Source organism: Cucumis sativus, chromosome 6 (genome assembly GCF_000004075.3).
Source record: "Cucumis sativus cultivar 9930 chromosome 6, Cucumber_9930_V3, whole genome shotgun sequence".
Taxonomy (NCBI): Eukaryota; Viridiplantae; Streptophyta; class Magnoliopsida; order Cucurbitales; family Cucurbitaceae; genus Cucumis; species Cucumis sativus.
In genome coordinates this window covers 23,777,387-23,794,345 of record NC_026660.2, presented here as the reverse complement: position 1 = coordinate 23,794,345, position 16,959 = coordinate 23,777,387, and the positions used below count along the sequence as shown (strand labels likewise).

General features: G+C 33.9%; 3 protein-coding genes across 7 annotated transcripts; 1 reads left to right on the top strand and 2 right to left on the bottom strand.

Annotated features, from left to right (window-relative positions):
- Positions 1–1,248: 1,248 nt before the first annotated feature.
- On the bottom strand, positions 1,249–2,281 carry LOC105435892 (NDR1/HIN1-like protein 3). Its single transcript, XM_011659429.2, has one exon. The coding sequence runs from the start codon at positions 2,125–2,127 to the stop codon at positions 1,411–1,413; it is 717 nt and encodes a 238-aa protein (XP_011657731.1). The 5' UTR covers positions 2,128–2,281; the 3' UTR covers positions 1,249–1,410.
- A 1,204-nt stretch (positions 2,282–3,485) lies between these two features.
- Positions 3,486–5,744, bottom strand: LOC101217908 (putative S-adenosyl-L-methionine-dependent methyltransferase MSMEG_1480/MSMEI_1444). Its single transcript, XM_004143291.3, has 7 exons — positions 5,330–5,744; positions 5,024–5,169; positions 4,817–4,937; positions 4,419–4,543; positions 4,173–4,301; positions 3,901–4,071; positions 3,486–3,709 (listed from the first exon to the last, which is right to left on the bottom strand). The coding sequence occupies exons 1-7, from the start codon at positions 5,517–5,519 to the stop codon at positions 3,638–3,640; spliced, it is 954 nt and encodes a 317-aa protein (XP_004143339.1). The 5' UTR covers positions 5,520–5,744; the 3' UTR covers positions 3,486–3,637.
- A 148-nt stretch (positions 5,745–5,892) lies between these two features.
- LOC101212480 (transcription factor E2FA) lies at positions 5,893–16,272 on the top strand. Of its 5 annotated transcripts, none has more exons than XR_004217876.1 (15): positions 5,893–6,920; positions 10,890–11,082; positions 11,316–11,369; positions 11,482–11,567; positions 11,640–11,728; positions 11,844–11,898; positions 12,060–12,112; positions 12,192–12,242; positions 12,336–12,384; positions 14,095–14,160; positions 14,250–14,326; positions 14,527–14,761; positions 15,048–15,114; positions 15,251–15,606; positions 15,715–16,272. XR_004217876.1 is itself a non-coding variant. In XM_011659425.2 (14 exons), the coding sequence occupies exons 1-14, from the start codon at positions 5,982–5,984 to the stop codon at positions 15,388–15,390; spliced, it is 2,151 nt and encodes a 716-aa protein (XP_011657727.1). In that variant the 5' UTR covers positions 5,893–5,981; the 3' UTR covers positions 15,391–16,150. The 5 variants fall into 5 exon arrangements, 3 of the variants coding, with proteins under 3 accessions (XP_011657727.1, XP_011657726.1, XP_031744143.1); XR_004217875.1 differs by having other exon boundaries at positions 15,251–15,634; XM_011659425.2 differs by having other exon boundaries at positions 15,254–16,150.
- Positions 16,273–16,959: the final 687 nt, after the last annotated feature.

Below are 16,959 nucleotides of genomic sequence, written 5' to 3'. Positions count from 1 at the left end.
TTTTAAATTTATATTTGTTATAAAGTTTACCATTTTTATATTCATCCTATTGAATTGAATTAAGATGTTACATATTATTCTTTGTAACCAAAAGAAAAAGAAAAAATACAAGTGAGGCCATAATTCAATTAGTTTGGTTTGATAAAATATAAAAAGAAAATGAAGGTTAAGAAAAGAGGAAGATATGGTTTGTTGATTTGTTGTTTAGTTTAGTGTTTGAATACGTTTTTAGTCCAAACCGTACAAAAGAGATCAATTTTTTTGTTTTTCTTGTTTTACGAAACTCCTTTTGGTTTAGGGTAAATGTAAGCAATGGAGTGGGCTTGTGACCTTCCTATCACATGCTACTGCTTAGCCTTGTATGCCAAATGGAAACAAAACTATATTCTCTTCTTACCATTTATATTCATGCATATCTTTCGCTTCTATCCTATGGGGTTTTTCTTTCCTTTCACAAACTTTCAATTTTTCTTTTATTTCAATTCATTCATGATTTTTCTTCTCATTTTCGTCCATTATTCAAAACTTTCAAATTATCTGTTTAAGACTTCGTGTGGTAAACGAGTGCAAGTGGCTTATTATCAAGATTCCAAATCATTATCATTAATATATAGAAAAAACACAAAATATTACGCCTAAGATCATGGGTGTGTCGTGTAGTTATATATATCAAAAGAGTTTGGTTCACCTAACTCATTTCATTGTTTGAGGGTCACGTATTATCTTGATTTAATTGTAAAATTGCATATATTGAAAGTCTTTTATCAATATGAGTTTTTTACGTTGAATTTATTAAAAATTTTCAAATAAATCGACCATTAAAAAAGATTTATTAAAATTAGGGAATATAAGTATGATTTAGATTTGTTAATATATTTAAACGCATTGACATTTGAAACTTGTTTGTAAAATAATTATTTTGCTTATTTAAATTAGATTGATTACAAATCATAGTTGAATTTCAAAATAACGAATTGAATCTAATGGCTACATAACAAATTACAATATAATATAAATCCGTTTCACTTAATTCCGTTGAATTGCAAAATAACAATAAATAAAATAAAATAAAGTAATTTTAAATCGAATTCAAAATTTGAAAACCAAATTCCGTGTCATGGTGGGACCCATTTACCGCCATGCTCCACTAACAAATCGCGTAGCGGACAAATGAAATTTTGCGGTTTTTGGAAAACTAAATTTATTTTCAATTTTCAATTTCAAATCAAAACCAACAACAACGATGAATTTCAACCTTGAATCAAAGAAAAAATTGAATCCTTCAGATTTTACTAACAACAGATACGAATAGAAAAATCAATAATCACAGCAGATACATCCAGAAAGGAAAAAAAAATTAGAAAAGCAAAGAAGAAGATGATAGAAAATTCAGATCTAAGACTAAAACGATTACAAATCATAGCTGCACTTAGTGGTTTCAAACACACCATTTGAAGAAGTACTGTTAGATCTCAAAGGAACCTTCAATGGACATCTGATCTTCGGTTTATAATGTCCTAATTTCACTAAACCGAACTTGAATCGAATCCGCAAGTTGATTTTCACATCGATACTGAAAATCCCCGAGCTCTTCTCAGAATTATACGACGAAATTCCATCCGTACCAAGCAGAACAATATTCTGTCCAACGAACGACGGACTCAGTACACTGGTGTTCTTATGCCCTTGATAAAACTGGCCCAAATTCACCGTACTGAACCGCTGATCTTCGTAAAACGCATTAACCTCAATAACGTCGTAGTAGATCCCGATTCTCCGATTCGGATTTCTGACGGTGATATTCAGAGCGAGGTTGTAATGGAGGTTGTTATTGTTAGGAGAGGTGAAATTGAACTGCGTGAGAGAGGCGTCGGTGGCGTGGAACTGGAGGAGATTTGGACGGAAGATGAGCCACAGGAGAAAGACGACAATGCCGAGGAGGATGACGAGGGTGATGATGATTTGACAGATGAGGTTGAGGATACAGCCGCAGCAGCAGTTGCAGAGGCATCCGAGACAGCCGCAGCAGCCGCAGCCGCTGTCGCCACGGCCAGGGCGGTGGTAGGACTTGGAGGAGGGAGGAGGAATTGAAGGGCCGTAGTAAGCTCCGTTGAGATGAGAGGCCATTGTTGAAGAAGAGAGTGAAGAAGGAAGAGGGGAATTTTGGGAATATTTATGAATTTAGGGTTTGAAGCAAATGAAAGGAAGGTTTGGTTGTAAGAAGAAGAGATTTGAAAGCGCGGAAAAGAAGATGAGTTTATTAGTCAAATGATTAGACGCGGATTGTACACATAATTCATACTCTCACCAAGTTTATATTCTATCAACCATAAATATGGTAAAACTTTATTGATTTTCCTAAAAATGTCTCATTTCAAATGTATAAAAAGAAACTATAATTTGTTATTTGTTTAAAAAATAATTTTATTGTTTTATAATTTAATCAAGTGATTATTAAATGGTAGGTATTAAATTAAATTGTGGGGGTTAAGAATCAAACTTCTAACTTATTCGATGTCTAACACTAGATGAACTAGGCTCATTTTGACAACATTAGAAATTGAGATTTCAATTACATTTTATGTGTTTAAGAGATCTAACTCTTGGAGTTCGAACTAAAAATTTAGTTCTTATGAGTTTTTATCTACTTGGTCAAACTTGTCTAGTATGATCTAAGTTTTTAATTTTTGTATCTAACTTTTTAATGAAAAAAATTAATACTCTTCAACTTTTGTTTCTATACTTCAAGTCTTTGAGTTTTTAATTTTGGATCTAAATGTATAAACTAAACATATGATTTGCATTTTCAAGTCAATCAAAACTATAAAATAGTGATAGTTGACCTTTTTAAAATAAGAATTTGTGGAGGATGAACTTAATTCTTAACCGAAATTTTGTAGGTTATAAGTGAATCTTGTAGGCGCTTTCTAGTCCAAACTTTATACACTTTTATTATTTAGTTAGTCATGTAATTTGATTATGGATATCTAACCTAACCAAACACATTATATGCTAATAATGTTAGGGTTGTTGGATGACTACATTAAGCTATTGGATTAGGTGTATATCGATTTTCCTAACTTAACGAAATATACTCTAGACTTTTCTATATAGTGTAGTCGTATTTGATGTTTATCACTAAATGGATCTACAAGTCGAAGGATAATAGTTTTAAGGTCAAATATAAATTTGGCTCCTCTAGATTGGTAAAAATTAAAATTTAACTATGATGGTTTATGATTAAAATGTAATCCATCCGGTTCGTAAGATTCTTCCTAATGGTCCTGCGGTAGGGGGACTCTTCATGAGAGACGTTTATCAAACAAAAAGGAATTTTTATGTGGCTCTTTGGATGGATTATTCGTTTCATTGTAATTAGATGATTGTTTGATTGCCCATTATGTGCGCTTTCTTACGGATGATGTGGAACGAGTACAATAATCATCTCGTTATGTCTACTAGTTTGTATGAGTACAAAAAAATGCTAATTTTGAATTGAACTTAATTTAGACTAAAACCTTCGTTTCAAAATCAAATTGTCAATCTCCTTGGTGCACAAGAAACCAATTGTCATTGTCATCTAAGTTGTTAGTAATAATGACACAACAACAGAAAAAAGTTACTTTTATGAACAAAATCATAGTTCTTCAAATCCTTCTTCATCTCCTTCGTTTTCAATCCTCTCGAATTCCTTCTTCCACGTTTCCATCTGAGAATGATCATTATTTCATATAATCCATCACTAAAGATGAAAATAAAGTGAATTTATCTATCCAAAGATAAATATCAAAGTATTGACAACCAAATAAGGTTATAAAGACTATATTTCATAGCATTAATCCAAAGAGAATAGCGTCACAATGAAACTAGAAAATAGGCAGCATGGACAAATTATATTACCTCATAATCCGAAAATCGTAGTTGTTCAGCAACAAATGGGATATTCTTATAGGGTTCCAATGTCAACTCCTTGCCTAATCTCCTTGCAAGTTCTGCAATGGCGATCGTTTCAACTCGAAAACCGTTGCCCATAAAAAGTTTGTCCATCCACTTTATTGTACTTGTACTAGACTGTAATAGGAATCATACAAATGGTAGTATAGTTAGAGAGGCAATGAAGTAATTAATTGAAAGACAAAACATATTCCTCAATGCAAATAACGCAAGCTAACCTTGGACTTAATCTCAGTTTCAGCCAACCAAGAAGGTAATTCACCCAAGAAATAACTTCCTTTGGTAGCTAAGCTACTAACAAGGAACAGAACATCTTCAAAATCTACCAAAGTTTTAATAGGAAGTCCCTGAAATACAATGAGAAAATAAAAACTAAGCACTTCACTATTTATCCCCATATATTGCTAATGCTACTATACTCAAAACTTAATGTCTTTCATCCATTGAACAAGAGTGTTCATCACCTGCATCACCCATATACTTGGTTGGTCTCCTCGAAAACCTCTACTACAAATTTCTAATTGTACATGTGGGGACTCCAATGGTACATGACAGAAAAAGTTGCCTCTTGAAATCTTAGCCCCACTACCTAACCATTTTCAAGAACATCAAATCATATTCTATAATGGATCTTATAAACCTTACAGCTACAACGAATTTCATGAACATTTGCTTGCCCAATCGATTTCATGAAATTGCATATTGTTAGAGAATTCACAGCTTAAATCTAAGTTATGACCACAGCAGATATACTTGGTCATGTGTTTCAATTTCAACTTTGATAACTAAGATAGTTAAATGTTGAACAAATTGCAAGGCTCGTTAGCACATCTGTCCATAAAAGAACTTGGGTAGAACAAACCTAGCAAATCTTGAGCTGCTCTTTTAAAGACATTGTCAGGGGATATGTCGAAAATTATTGTCGACATTGGCCAACGAATCCGATATGGTCTAGTATCCATTCCATCTGTTAGCAACACAACCTACAAATATTAGAGATGTTAAAAAACTTGCGGTTATTGGTTTTGAAGCAAAATTTGACATTTTTATAATAATTATTTGCTAATACCTGCTTAACTCCGTTTACATTATTGACTTTTTTAATCAAATTATCGTCTAAGAATTTAGTTACAACACAATAATGGTGAGAGTTTGTGTTGATTTGAGGATTAGGAGTAGCCCAACAGCCGGCATATTCATCAAAGAAAAGGGGATCTGCATACAAACAATTATAGAAAATTGAGTTCTAAGCATGTTAAAACGACTTCTAACTAATTTCATATACTCTGTTACACAAAACACTCCTCGGATTGTAGTGCACACCAACTGTTCGATGAAGTGTCGGACCGAAATAATGAATGAGAATTGAACATACCCGGTTGTTGGGACTCCATGAATCGGAGAGAGGCAGCTTCTTTGGCACTGAGGAATAAAGGGTCATCATCTTCACGGAGATGTGCTCTGAGACCCCCAATTCGGATCTTGGTCTGCAGTGATGGGGAGCGAAGTACAGCAGTTCGTGGGGTGAGCATGTTTGCACTGGAAAACCTCCCAGTGAAAGCCATGGATGAACTTGAAAAAAAAACCCAAATGGATTGGAGGGGAGGATGGAGAATAAAAAAATTATAAATTCGGCTAAGCCCCAAGCTGTTCGAAGTTCATTGAAACTGCTTTTGCAGCTGCAAATTTCTTCATTTGCTATCAGTTTTTTCAGTTCTGAATTGCTCTTTGCCAACAAATACTTGGAGGATTCGATAGATTGACATTCCTCAACAAAATTGGGTCACCAAGGAAACCAAGCATGAGAAGAAGGAAACAAAGCTTGGTGCCTGGTGGGTATGAGATTGTTGAGCCCATAATATATGGGCCTGGGCTGGGCCTAGTTAGATCCATTTGTGATGTTGTGTGTCTTTTAACATTATTCTGGATTTTGTTGAAGATAGCACTTATCCTCTTCAATTCTCTTCCTCAACCACTTCCTGGATTTCCCTCTGTTAAACCCCACAAAGCTCTCCATTAACCATGCAATGGCGGATTCGTCTCTTCACCTCCTCTCCAATGGCGGATTCATCCACCATTCTTCTCCTTCCCCTCTCTTCCCCTCTCTTCCTCGCTCCAGAACCCTCCATTTCCCCGTACTTTCCAATTCCAGAACCTCCTTCATCTTCCCTTCCAAACTCCCTCCTCGCAACCCCGCCATTCCTCCCCTCTCCCCCCCGCTCCCTCCATCTCCCCCTCACACCGACCATCACTCCGACTTTCAGGAGAAAATGCTCTTCCTCGACTCCATTGGCATCGACTTCCTCTCCGTCATCAAAGACCACCCTCCCGTCGCCTCTGCTTCCCTCCCCGACATCAGATCAGCCGTCGATTTCATGACCTCCATGAATTTCACCACCCTCGAACTCCGTCGAATCGTCGGTATGTGCCCTGAGATTCTCACCTCTCGCGCTTCCGTTCTTATCCCTATCTTCACCTTCCTCCTCCGCGAAGCTCGAGTCGACGGTTCCGACATCAAACGCGTTATCAATCGACGCCCTAGATTGTTAGCCTGTAGCGTGAAAGATCAGCTCCGTCCAACTCTCTACTTCCTGCAAAGCATCGGCATATCCGAGGTACATAAACACACATCCTTACTCTCATGTAGCGTTGAAGAGAAACTGATTCCGAGAATCGAGTTCTTCGAGAACTTAGGGTTTTCCCGACGGGATGCTTTGATAATGTTCCGGCGATTCCCGCAGCTGTTTTGCTACAGCATAAAGGAGAATCTGGAACCGAAACTGAATTACTTTGTGGTGGAAATGGGGAGAGAATTGAAAGAATTGAAGGAATTTCCTCACTATTTCTCGTTTAGTTTAGAGAACAGGATCAAGCCAAGACATCAAAGCTGTGTGGAGAAGGGAGTTTGTTTTCCATTGCCGGAGTTGTTGAAAAGCAGCGAAATGAAATTCCGGGAGAAATTGGAGGTATGTTGCGATTCTTCAATACCCTTTAGAACTTCTCCTTTGTGGTGTACAAAATTGTGATAAATTCAATTTTCTTTAATCCAAAAGTATAGAATTCTTCTTCATAGCTCTCTGTTTCTATCTTCATTTCAATTCTGGTCCGATTATGTCTTTGGGTTCTTACACTTAATCTAATTAGAGGTTTAGCATAAGATAATTCCATTTAGTGGAACATCACAATATTTTAGGTAGTTTAAGTTCTTCAGTTTAACCAATATGTGAATAATATCAAAGGGGAAAATAATCATCGTTTTGATTTCGGTAGATTTTAATATTTTAGATTTCCGTTCTTAATTTTTAGTATATTATATTTTTACTCTTCAATTTTAATTGAAGTACATAGATCAAAATAATATATACTTTATTGAAAAGATTGTGGTCGTTTTACGAGTGATTCTTTTGCATTAAAACGTGGGTTTTTGAAATAGTCGTGTTTGTTTTCATTGAGCAGCAATGGGAGTGGGAGTGAGTAGAGTAGTGGTATGAGAATTGCACCATAATTAAATGAGCAAAAAGAAAAGAAAAAAAAAGATACATCAAGCTTTGGCTCAAGAAATATTTAGCATCTTGCATTGGAACAAGCAGAGGCCTGCAATTTTCTTACGATATGTGTTAGCTCACTCACTCCTTTCTCTATTGGAATTTTGTTTATGTAATCCTCTTGAGATTGGAAGTTTAAATCTTCATATTTCTACTTGTTGTACTGAAGGCACAGTAAACAGATAAAAAGGATTTAGACCACGTTGTTCAGTGACTTTTTAGGTACAAATCCTACAACGTGTAGCTTGTTTGCAAAAGCTCAAATGAAATTGATTTCTTTGTTCCTTGTGTACAGAAGTTGGTAATGAGATGTTTTGTATCTTGTTTTGATCCTTAGAGGAGATGACTAAGAGAGAATTCCCTAACTTTTATCATTTATTGAGGTGTGAGCTAACTCTTAAGATTAATTGAAAGAATGAAACAAGTCACCCTTTAGACGACCAGATTAGTGTTTAAACCTTAGAAAATTGTATGTTCCACGTGAATTAACGTGTATATTCTTTTATTCACCCCATATTGGCAAGTGTGTACAAGACAATAATAAGCTAACAAAGCAAAGGTTAAACCTTACATTTTTTCGTCAACAAATTCTAATAAAACCTTTAATGCTTTGTGCCATTTCATCTCAGACTTGTCTTATGTAAGTCTTCGATGACAGTTTATTCTTCTTTGTTTTAGTTTTGTGAGTTCAAGTTCAAGTTGTGGCCTGTAATGACAGGACAATAAATGAGTTTCTATAAAAAAAAGAATATTTAGAGACTGGATTACAACTTACAAATATTATATGATGCAACCAGATCAAATTCTAACTTTCAATAATTCTCTCTATGTATCTTCATTTATCAAGTAGAGTGAGATGATGAAAATGCGACATAGATTATAATTCTATAAAAAATTGATTAGAAAAATGCAAGTACACTGTATATACATTATGAATTTATGACAAATTAAGAATTACTTATTAATTTATTTATCACAATTGTTTAAAATAGTCCGTTGTAGAATGTGTAATAAAGTTTCATTAACACGAACCTTCCACACGAGTTTGGCTTTGATTTGAAGAGTAAATTAATATTTTCAATGTACTATAACAAATATTTGAAACGTTACAATAACGTGTGAGCTCAACTCAAATCAATATATATTAAGTGTACATTTCAACAACGAAAATTTATGTCATTGTATTTTACAAGTATAAATAAAGAAATATACATAGCAACTTAAGATGTATGTGGTTAAAATCCACACATACTAAAAATATATATAAATAGCACAATTTTTTATTTACTAATTTAAATATTTTTCTAAAAAAGAAAATTAGAGAGAAGGTGTAATGAGCAATTTGAATATTTTTGTCTTAACCAAGCTTTAACTAATATGTAAGTTCAGATAAAATTGGTCACATGAACTTTCAACGAAAATAATTGGTTAACCTCTGATTTTTTAAAACTATAACCCTTTTAAGTTAAAATCCGTAAATAATTATTTAGTTCTTTCTATAAAATTTATTTAAAAAGGGAAAACTAATTTAAAATAGCTAAATTGTAAAGTATTAAAATGTATTATTAGAGATAGATAAAATATGTCCATAACTAAGGGATATTTTATTATATATGTCGAATTAAGCATGAATAGAATTTCTTATATAAGATAATTTAGGACTTAATATGAAAATAATAGTCGTAAATAAATAATAAGAATAATAATAAGTAAAAAATGGGGGTCTTGATGCAAATTGGAAAAAGTTTGATGGGGCAAAATGCAAATAGTCAAAACATAATTTTGTTCCACTTGTGTTCCCTCCACATCCATCTAAACAAATTTCCCTCCTCCCATCTAAAAGCTACCGAAATGCGATTCCTCAATCTTCACCTTTTACTTCTTCAACTTTGATCTCTCAACCCTATTCCCTCTTCTTCTTCACCTTCTCAATCTTCATCCCATTTCCCCATTTCTTCTTCCTAATTTCCTCCCAATTCCACTCTTTTTCAATTCCTATTGCCTCTTTGATCCTCCATGCGCGGTGCTTCTCGAGCTCCGAAGCCATCGGAGCCACTGCCTCTGCCTCACTCCCATACTGCCCAGATCCTACCACCTCTCAACCGTCACCTCGCTTTCGACTCTCATAACCCGCCCTTTGTTCCACCTGGTCATTATTACCATTTCGCCGGCGACGCTTCTTCCAATGCTATTGATAAACCTGATACCATTGTTGTTAAACCTCTCCTCAGTAGTGCTGTAATTTCTCTATCTATTTCTGCATTGTTGCTTATTTTGCTATTGGTCGATTTCTGATTTGTTGTACCTTGGGTAACTGGGTTTGTCTGCTTCTATGGTTTTTAATTTTATTTTATGATGATTTTTCTAGGTGGGTTAATTCTTGTATTGGTTTTAGTCTAAGCCGATCGAAAGATCGCGTGTTTTGGGGGGATTGATTCAATGGTAGTTATTACCCGGCGAACTGTGATTGTTTGTTTGTTTGTCTCTTGAAGGATGGAGGCTTGATATAGGGTACAGGAAATTTTAGTAAATGCAATAGTTATCTCCTTGCTAAATGCCTTTAGAGATTGCAGGGTTGGAACAGTTTGTTTTTTGTGTATTGCCTCTTGATGGAAACAATAGCATCGACAAGGACAAGTATTTAAGAACGTTATATGTTGCTTTGAGAGTTTAGTTTATTCATAAACTTTGAACAATAGCTATCCTACAAAAGGCTGAAGTTTTTTGGTTTATACCGTGAGGCCCACTTTTGAGAGTTCAGTTTATCCTGGAAGGATGCCCCTACTGACCTTTTACCTGTCTAGTTACTGACTGAACTGATCTCTTAGTTTCTATTTCAATTGCATATACCGTTCGGTGCTTTCTCCTTTATTATTTTTTCTTTATGTACATTTCTGTTCATTTGAATTCTGACATTTGTTTTTGTAGTGCATATTGTTATGGCTGTAGTTTTTCAAATAAGCAAAGGATTCTTATTTTCCTGCTTTCCAATTAATTATATACACGAGAAATAGTGTGCATATGGAGGTTGTGACTTATGATGATCTTAAAAGTTAATTTCATTGGTAGACTTATCTTATATATATAAATTGAATTAGACCATAGATGTAATCCAATCATTTCTGTAGAAAACTAACCGTCAACAATATAGAAGATAGTTCATATGGTTTGAAAGATTATAAAGATCACAGTAATTGGTTTGCTTAATTTGAGGACTCAACCTCAATAATAATTTCTCTAATTTAGTTGAAGTTCAATGATCATGCAAATTGTATTAGTTACTTATTTTCTTATGACGATTCCTCTATACTTTATTTGGAAATTATCTTCTAATTTTTTATTTGCTTCTAAATTCTAGTATTGTTGACCCCTTGATGTTTTTTTTTTCAGAAATCAAAGCAGAAGGGTGTCATGTATAACAATATGGTTAAATCGAATGACTACATTCATGACGAGGGATCTTCAAAAGATGCTCTTAGTTGTGTTCAGACACCTGTGTCTGCAAAAGGAGGAAGGGTAAACAATAGGTCAAAGACTTCAAGGAAAACTACATCTGGGCCTCAAACACCTATCTCAGACACTAGTAAGAAAATTTATATGCTTTTAATATGTTTAGGTTGATAGCCGTAACTTGTAGCTGCTCTTTTTTTGCTGCTGTTGTTGGAAATCCATTGCTGAACGTTGTTAATATTTTTAATCCTGTTTTTCTTTGTGGAATGTTATGTAGTGCCTTTTGTTCCCTCAACTATCTGTAAACGAATTTTTGAATGAGAATTGAAGCAGCATGAATATTATTAATTAGTTTTTTAATGACAGGCACTTATTCTCCACTTACTCCTGCCGGAAATTGTCGATATGACAGTTCTTTAGGTAAATCTGCAATTATTGACAATTTAGTATTATTCATTCTGTCCAAGCTACATGAACGCATAGCTTCTTGTTAAATGTTGTATGGTGTCTGAAAGTATTCTGTAACTTTTAGGTCTTCTGACAAAAAAATTCATCAATTTAATTAAGCAAGCAAGGGACGGCATTCTTGACTTGAACAAAGCTGCAGAAACTTTGCAGGTAAAAGTTATAAATACATTAAACTTTGATTTTCTGTCTAGTGATGACTAATATGAGATATTCATGACACAGGTGCAGAAAAGGAGAATATATGACATAACCAATGTTTTGGAAGGCATAGGTCTCATAGAAAAGAAGCTGAAAAACATAATATATTGGAAGTAAGTTTATCAATTGATGCGTTGGTCCAAAATTTTCATTTAATTTGTTCATTGCAAATTTTGATAAGAACTTGAAACAAATGATTTGCTTAGAATCTATTCAATAATTGTACAGAGGATTTAATCAACAAATTCCAGGAAATGTGGATAGTGATGCTTCTATGTTGCAGGTTTGTTGCTTTGATTACTGTCTTTGGGCTTTAAAACCCTCACATTTTTGTACTTAAGAATTATTTGTACAACTATTTTCTGGAATATTTAATAATGACTCTATCTAGAACCTATCATGGATAACAGTCATAATTTGAGAGTTGGACCTTGTATCCTGCAGGTGGATGTTGAAAATCTTTCGTTTGAAGAGCGTAGATTAGATGATAAGATAAGGTGTATATTTAATTAGTTATTAATTTCTATATTTTGAATCACAAATGATAAACTCATAGTTTCATAATTATGTTTGCAGAGCAATGCAGGAAAGACTGAGGAATTTGAGTGAAGATGATAATATCCAGAAGTAAAAGTTCTTTTCTCCTCCATTATGTTCTATTTTCCACTTGGTGCTGTATGAGTAAAATAAAAATATAGTGTATGTTTCCAATTATGATAGGTGGCTGTTTGTAACAGAAGACGACATTAAAAACTTGCCTTGCTTTCAGGTAAATTTGTCATAAACTTCTAATTATAACACTTATTTGTATGGTCACATGGTTTTGAGTATTGAATGTGTATGTTTCAGGATTCAAATCAAAATGCACCAGCTATACCCTAACTAGGACAACACCTCACTTCACCAAAAAAGAAAATGAAAGAAATTAACGGAAGAGATGTAAACTAAGACAACAATACAACTTGAAAGACAAAATTCCAAGCGGAATCTTTTTCTTTTCTTCCTTAAATTTAAAAAAAGAAAAAAGAAATGAAACTTTTACTGAAATAAGATAAAAGAATATGAAAGCCTGCACAAAACAACTCAAAAAGGACAGCCCACAAGAGGCCAAACTGCTAAGTGCTGAACATACATAAAAGGCCTCCAGTTTAAAATAGTAAGACCAAGTTGGTAATTACAAAATCTTTTGTAACTAAAGTCTAAATATAAGCGTTCAACTACACCTTCTAAGCTCTCTCTTGATCCCCAGAAATTTTATTATTCCTCTCAATCAAAGTATCCGACTATGAATTTTTGAGTAGAGGTGCAACTCATATATGTAGACCTCTATGAATTGGCATAATATGGTTAAATGATCAATGGTGGGCAGTTTATGGAAACATATTTGGTATGGTTTCCAATCTCTTGAAATATCTCAGTTTGTCCTTCTAACATTCATCATATGAAGGGATGGCGTCAATTCGCCCATCCCTGTTGATGTTACACCTTTCTAATCTTACAGCACAGTCAGTTGATGTTTTTCCAATCTTTACAAGTTCATAACTATACCGCTGCCTCGCAAAATCCTTGCTTGTATATCCCTAGAAAGGATTTGGCATATGATAGACCCCCTATCATATTACAGTACAGCAGAAGAGGAAAGAAAAATATAGCACGTGTGAAAGGAGATGAGAGTTCTGAAGTGGTGGTTAATTAGTTAATGTGTCTGTTTTAGTGAGAGTATAAATAGTCCTTTCATTGTGGAGGGAAAGTTAGTTAGAATTTGAGAAAGAAGTTCAGTCCTCTCTTTCATCCTTGAAAGATAGGATAGCAGTAGGTTAGCCCTAGAGATCGAATTGAGATTCTCTCAATTCGATTTTACATTACTTTCTACATTGTACTGAGAATTCATCCTCAAAGAATTATCAATGAAGTTCATTGTTGAAAATTCAATTCCGGATCCCATCAGCATATAACATTCTCTTCTGTACAGGAGAACATCTTTTACCAATTCATTTTGTTCACTTGTTTGTTGACTAAGACATTGTTTGGGTGAGAAAGATCTGAAAAGAGAGAGCTTCAGAAATCAGATTAGCCCATGGGAGAGTAGTAATTAATAATGTTTCGGGGAGTGGATGGACTAAGTGACTAACTAAATGTAAGATGGATGTATATAGCTGAGGCGAAAGTACTCTGTGAAATAGGCAGATTTTAGAAGGTTTCTGGGATACAAGAGGTCTCCTTCAAGTTTAGTGTTTGGTGATGAAATAGTCCTCTATCAAATTAATGTTTCTTAATATAATGGTTATGATGGAATGAAGTTTTAGTTGTGATATCAGATAGGTTTTTAGAATAGAACAATAAAAATACCGTAGAGTCGTATTTACTCTTAATTAATGCATCTTCTTATGGCATTCTTTTACATGAGACAGTACTCGTTTAGTTCATAAGTTGACAATCTTGCTAAAAGTTGTACTTAACCAGCTCTTCTTTTGGGCAGAATGAAACGCTGATAGCAATTAAAGCTCCTCATGGAACCACATTGGAAGTTCCTGATCCCGATGAAGTAACGAGCTTAAGCTATTTTTTACACTCAATATCCTTTTTAATCCTCTTCTGACAGCTGAAAGAACGTTCTTGTTTTCATCATGCTAGGCTGTTGATTATCCACAGAGAAGATATAGGATAGTTCTTAGGAGTACAATGGGTCCTATTGATGTATATCTTGTCAGGTATCCTTTTCTGTACATCATTAAGTTTTTCTCTTTAAAGGCAGGTTTTGATAATAGACTACATTGCTCTAAGAATTAATTAAATGATAGTTCATATATTCATTTCTCGCCTTTTCAGTTTCTCTTATTTTGTAATGTAACCTTTACTAGGCAAACAAGAATTTAATTGTTTTTTCGTATTAAATTTTGTTTTTTCTTAGTCAATTTGAGGAAAAGTTTGAGGAGATGAATGTGGTCCAGCCACCTAGTAGCTTCCTACATGCTTCCAGTTCAGGATCAAATGAACATCTAGCAACAGAAGCAATCATTGGGGAGAGTAGTAGAAACGAAATGGAACCTCAAGCTCATCTGTCCCAACACAGCAGCAGCTGTGATGTGAATGGTTCAAATGAGTTTCCTGGTGGAATGATGAAGATTCTTCCTTCAGAAGTTGATGTAAGCATCTCATTCTTATATAAATGTATTCATAATCAGAAAAAATGTGGACAAAAGAAGCATAGTCAAATGTGCAAGTATGTACACACTTTTTCGAGAGAAAAAAAGGAAGAAAAGAGTAGATACGGATAGATGTCCAAAAACACACTTCGCTTATCTTTACTTATTTTATTTCATTTTACTACAACGAATTATATGTGCTTGCTTATGCAATCTATGTAAATGAATTTGGTCAATCAATTATTCATGGTTGATTGCGTTTTATAGTTCTATCATTTTATTGCAGAATGATGCAGATTACTGGCTGTTATCAGATGCTGAAGTTAGCATTACAGATATGTGGAGAACAGATTGTATCCTTATTTAAAATTGTCTTACTTTTACCATTGTGTTATCCGTATATATTTGTTATAATAATTCTTAAAAATAGGGGAAAAAAACCATCGAAAGATCTTATTATAGAGTTTAATTCTTTCACTTTAGCTACAGCAGATATTGCATGGGATCAATCAGATATGGTTCCTCATGACTTCTTATTATCTGATGTCAATACTCAAAGGCCAAGACTAGGAAGCCCACACTCAGAGACAGCTGAAGCACCATCTGATGTTAACTTAAGACAGAGGTGACAAAGGAACAGATCTGACTTTAATTCATTAGTGATCTGTTCCATCCTCATTAATCCTCAAGATGTTGATTTGTAGCCAAACAAACAGTTGAATTTGACTGGAACTCACGCTCAACTGTACAGTGTAATTTTTATAACCCAAGTAATATATTGGGAAAATTTTCCAAGCATGGTATAGAATACAATTGTCAGAGCTAGTCGGGCAGGGAGTGGTGAGGTTAGTATTTGCATATGCTATAGCCGAGGTTAGTATTTGCATATGCTGTAGCTTTGATTTCTTCGATCTCTTTCCTGTTTGCTTGTTGATGAAGTTGGATCATTTCAGGAAATGGGAAACAAACTTTTGTAAGGTTGCAGATAGGCAGAAAGAAGCACGTAGGATAGGTTTCCAGACATTATCAGAGCGGCAAAAGCTTCAAATGCATTGGTAAAACTTTTCATCTTCGGTTTCAAATCCATTTAACAATTAAAGGGTTTGAGATATCTATCTGATATGAGGAAGAAATAGTTTGATTTAATTGAAATTTTGTGACAATGGCTTGGAATTTTTCTTCGAGTTAACCAAGGATTATGGAAATCATAGATTACTAGAAACCTCCTCATATGTTTGTCATATTTAGAGTCACTCTAAGACATGTTTTTAGTCATTCAAAATCAGTAATTCTTAACATGATGGAAAGTGATCTCTAACACTTTCGAAATACTCCTAGACACGTGAAAAGTAACAGATAAATATGAGTTTGATCGACAAAAACTGGGTATAGTTGAGTGTAGATTAATCTGGTCAAATTTGGTTGGTTTGATTTAGTCTAACCTCAAGAACTGAACCCACTTGCTTACACCTAAACTTCAACTATATTGTAATGAAAATTTATAAGGGATCTCTCAACTTTATGTCATTTAAATCTTTTAGTATATGGTCTTGGAGATCTCATTCCAATTGGTCCAAATGTTTCTGATTGGACTAAGGTGGGTTCGGCTTTGGACCACCATTAACTATTCATTTCTTTTTTAAAAAACATTAGTCGTTAAGCTTTTTTTCTTTAAATTTTTACTTCTTTGGAAATTTTTATACTTTTTCATCGTTTCTTATCTATTTCCCCTGAACATTTATTATAACTTAATTTCATTTTCTTTTCAATATGTTTACTTACAATGACACCCTAACTAGTGTGTGTATCTTATTTATATATATAGAGAGGACACATGATATAAAATTTTAATCCCCAATTGTTATGTATACTAATCTTCTAGCTTTTCAAAAGCTTGTTTGATGTATTAATTTGGCCTTTGGCTTTACATTTACTTATCACCATAAGTCCCATTCAAAGTCAATATATTTCTTTGGTCAGTTTTTTTTTTAGTTTTGTATCATTTTAGTCTTGCATGTATATTTAAATTTAATTAATGTATTTTTTTAAAAAAAATTAAAATACTCTTTGTATTCTTATTATTATTATTTTTTTATTTTTTTAAAAAGTAGCACAAAGACTAAGTTTGAGATTTATTCAAAAGAAAAGGGTATATCAATATTATAAGAACTAAGATGGGATAGAATTCAAAGTAAAGA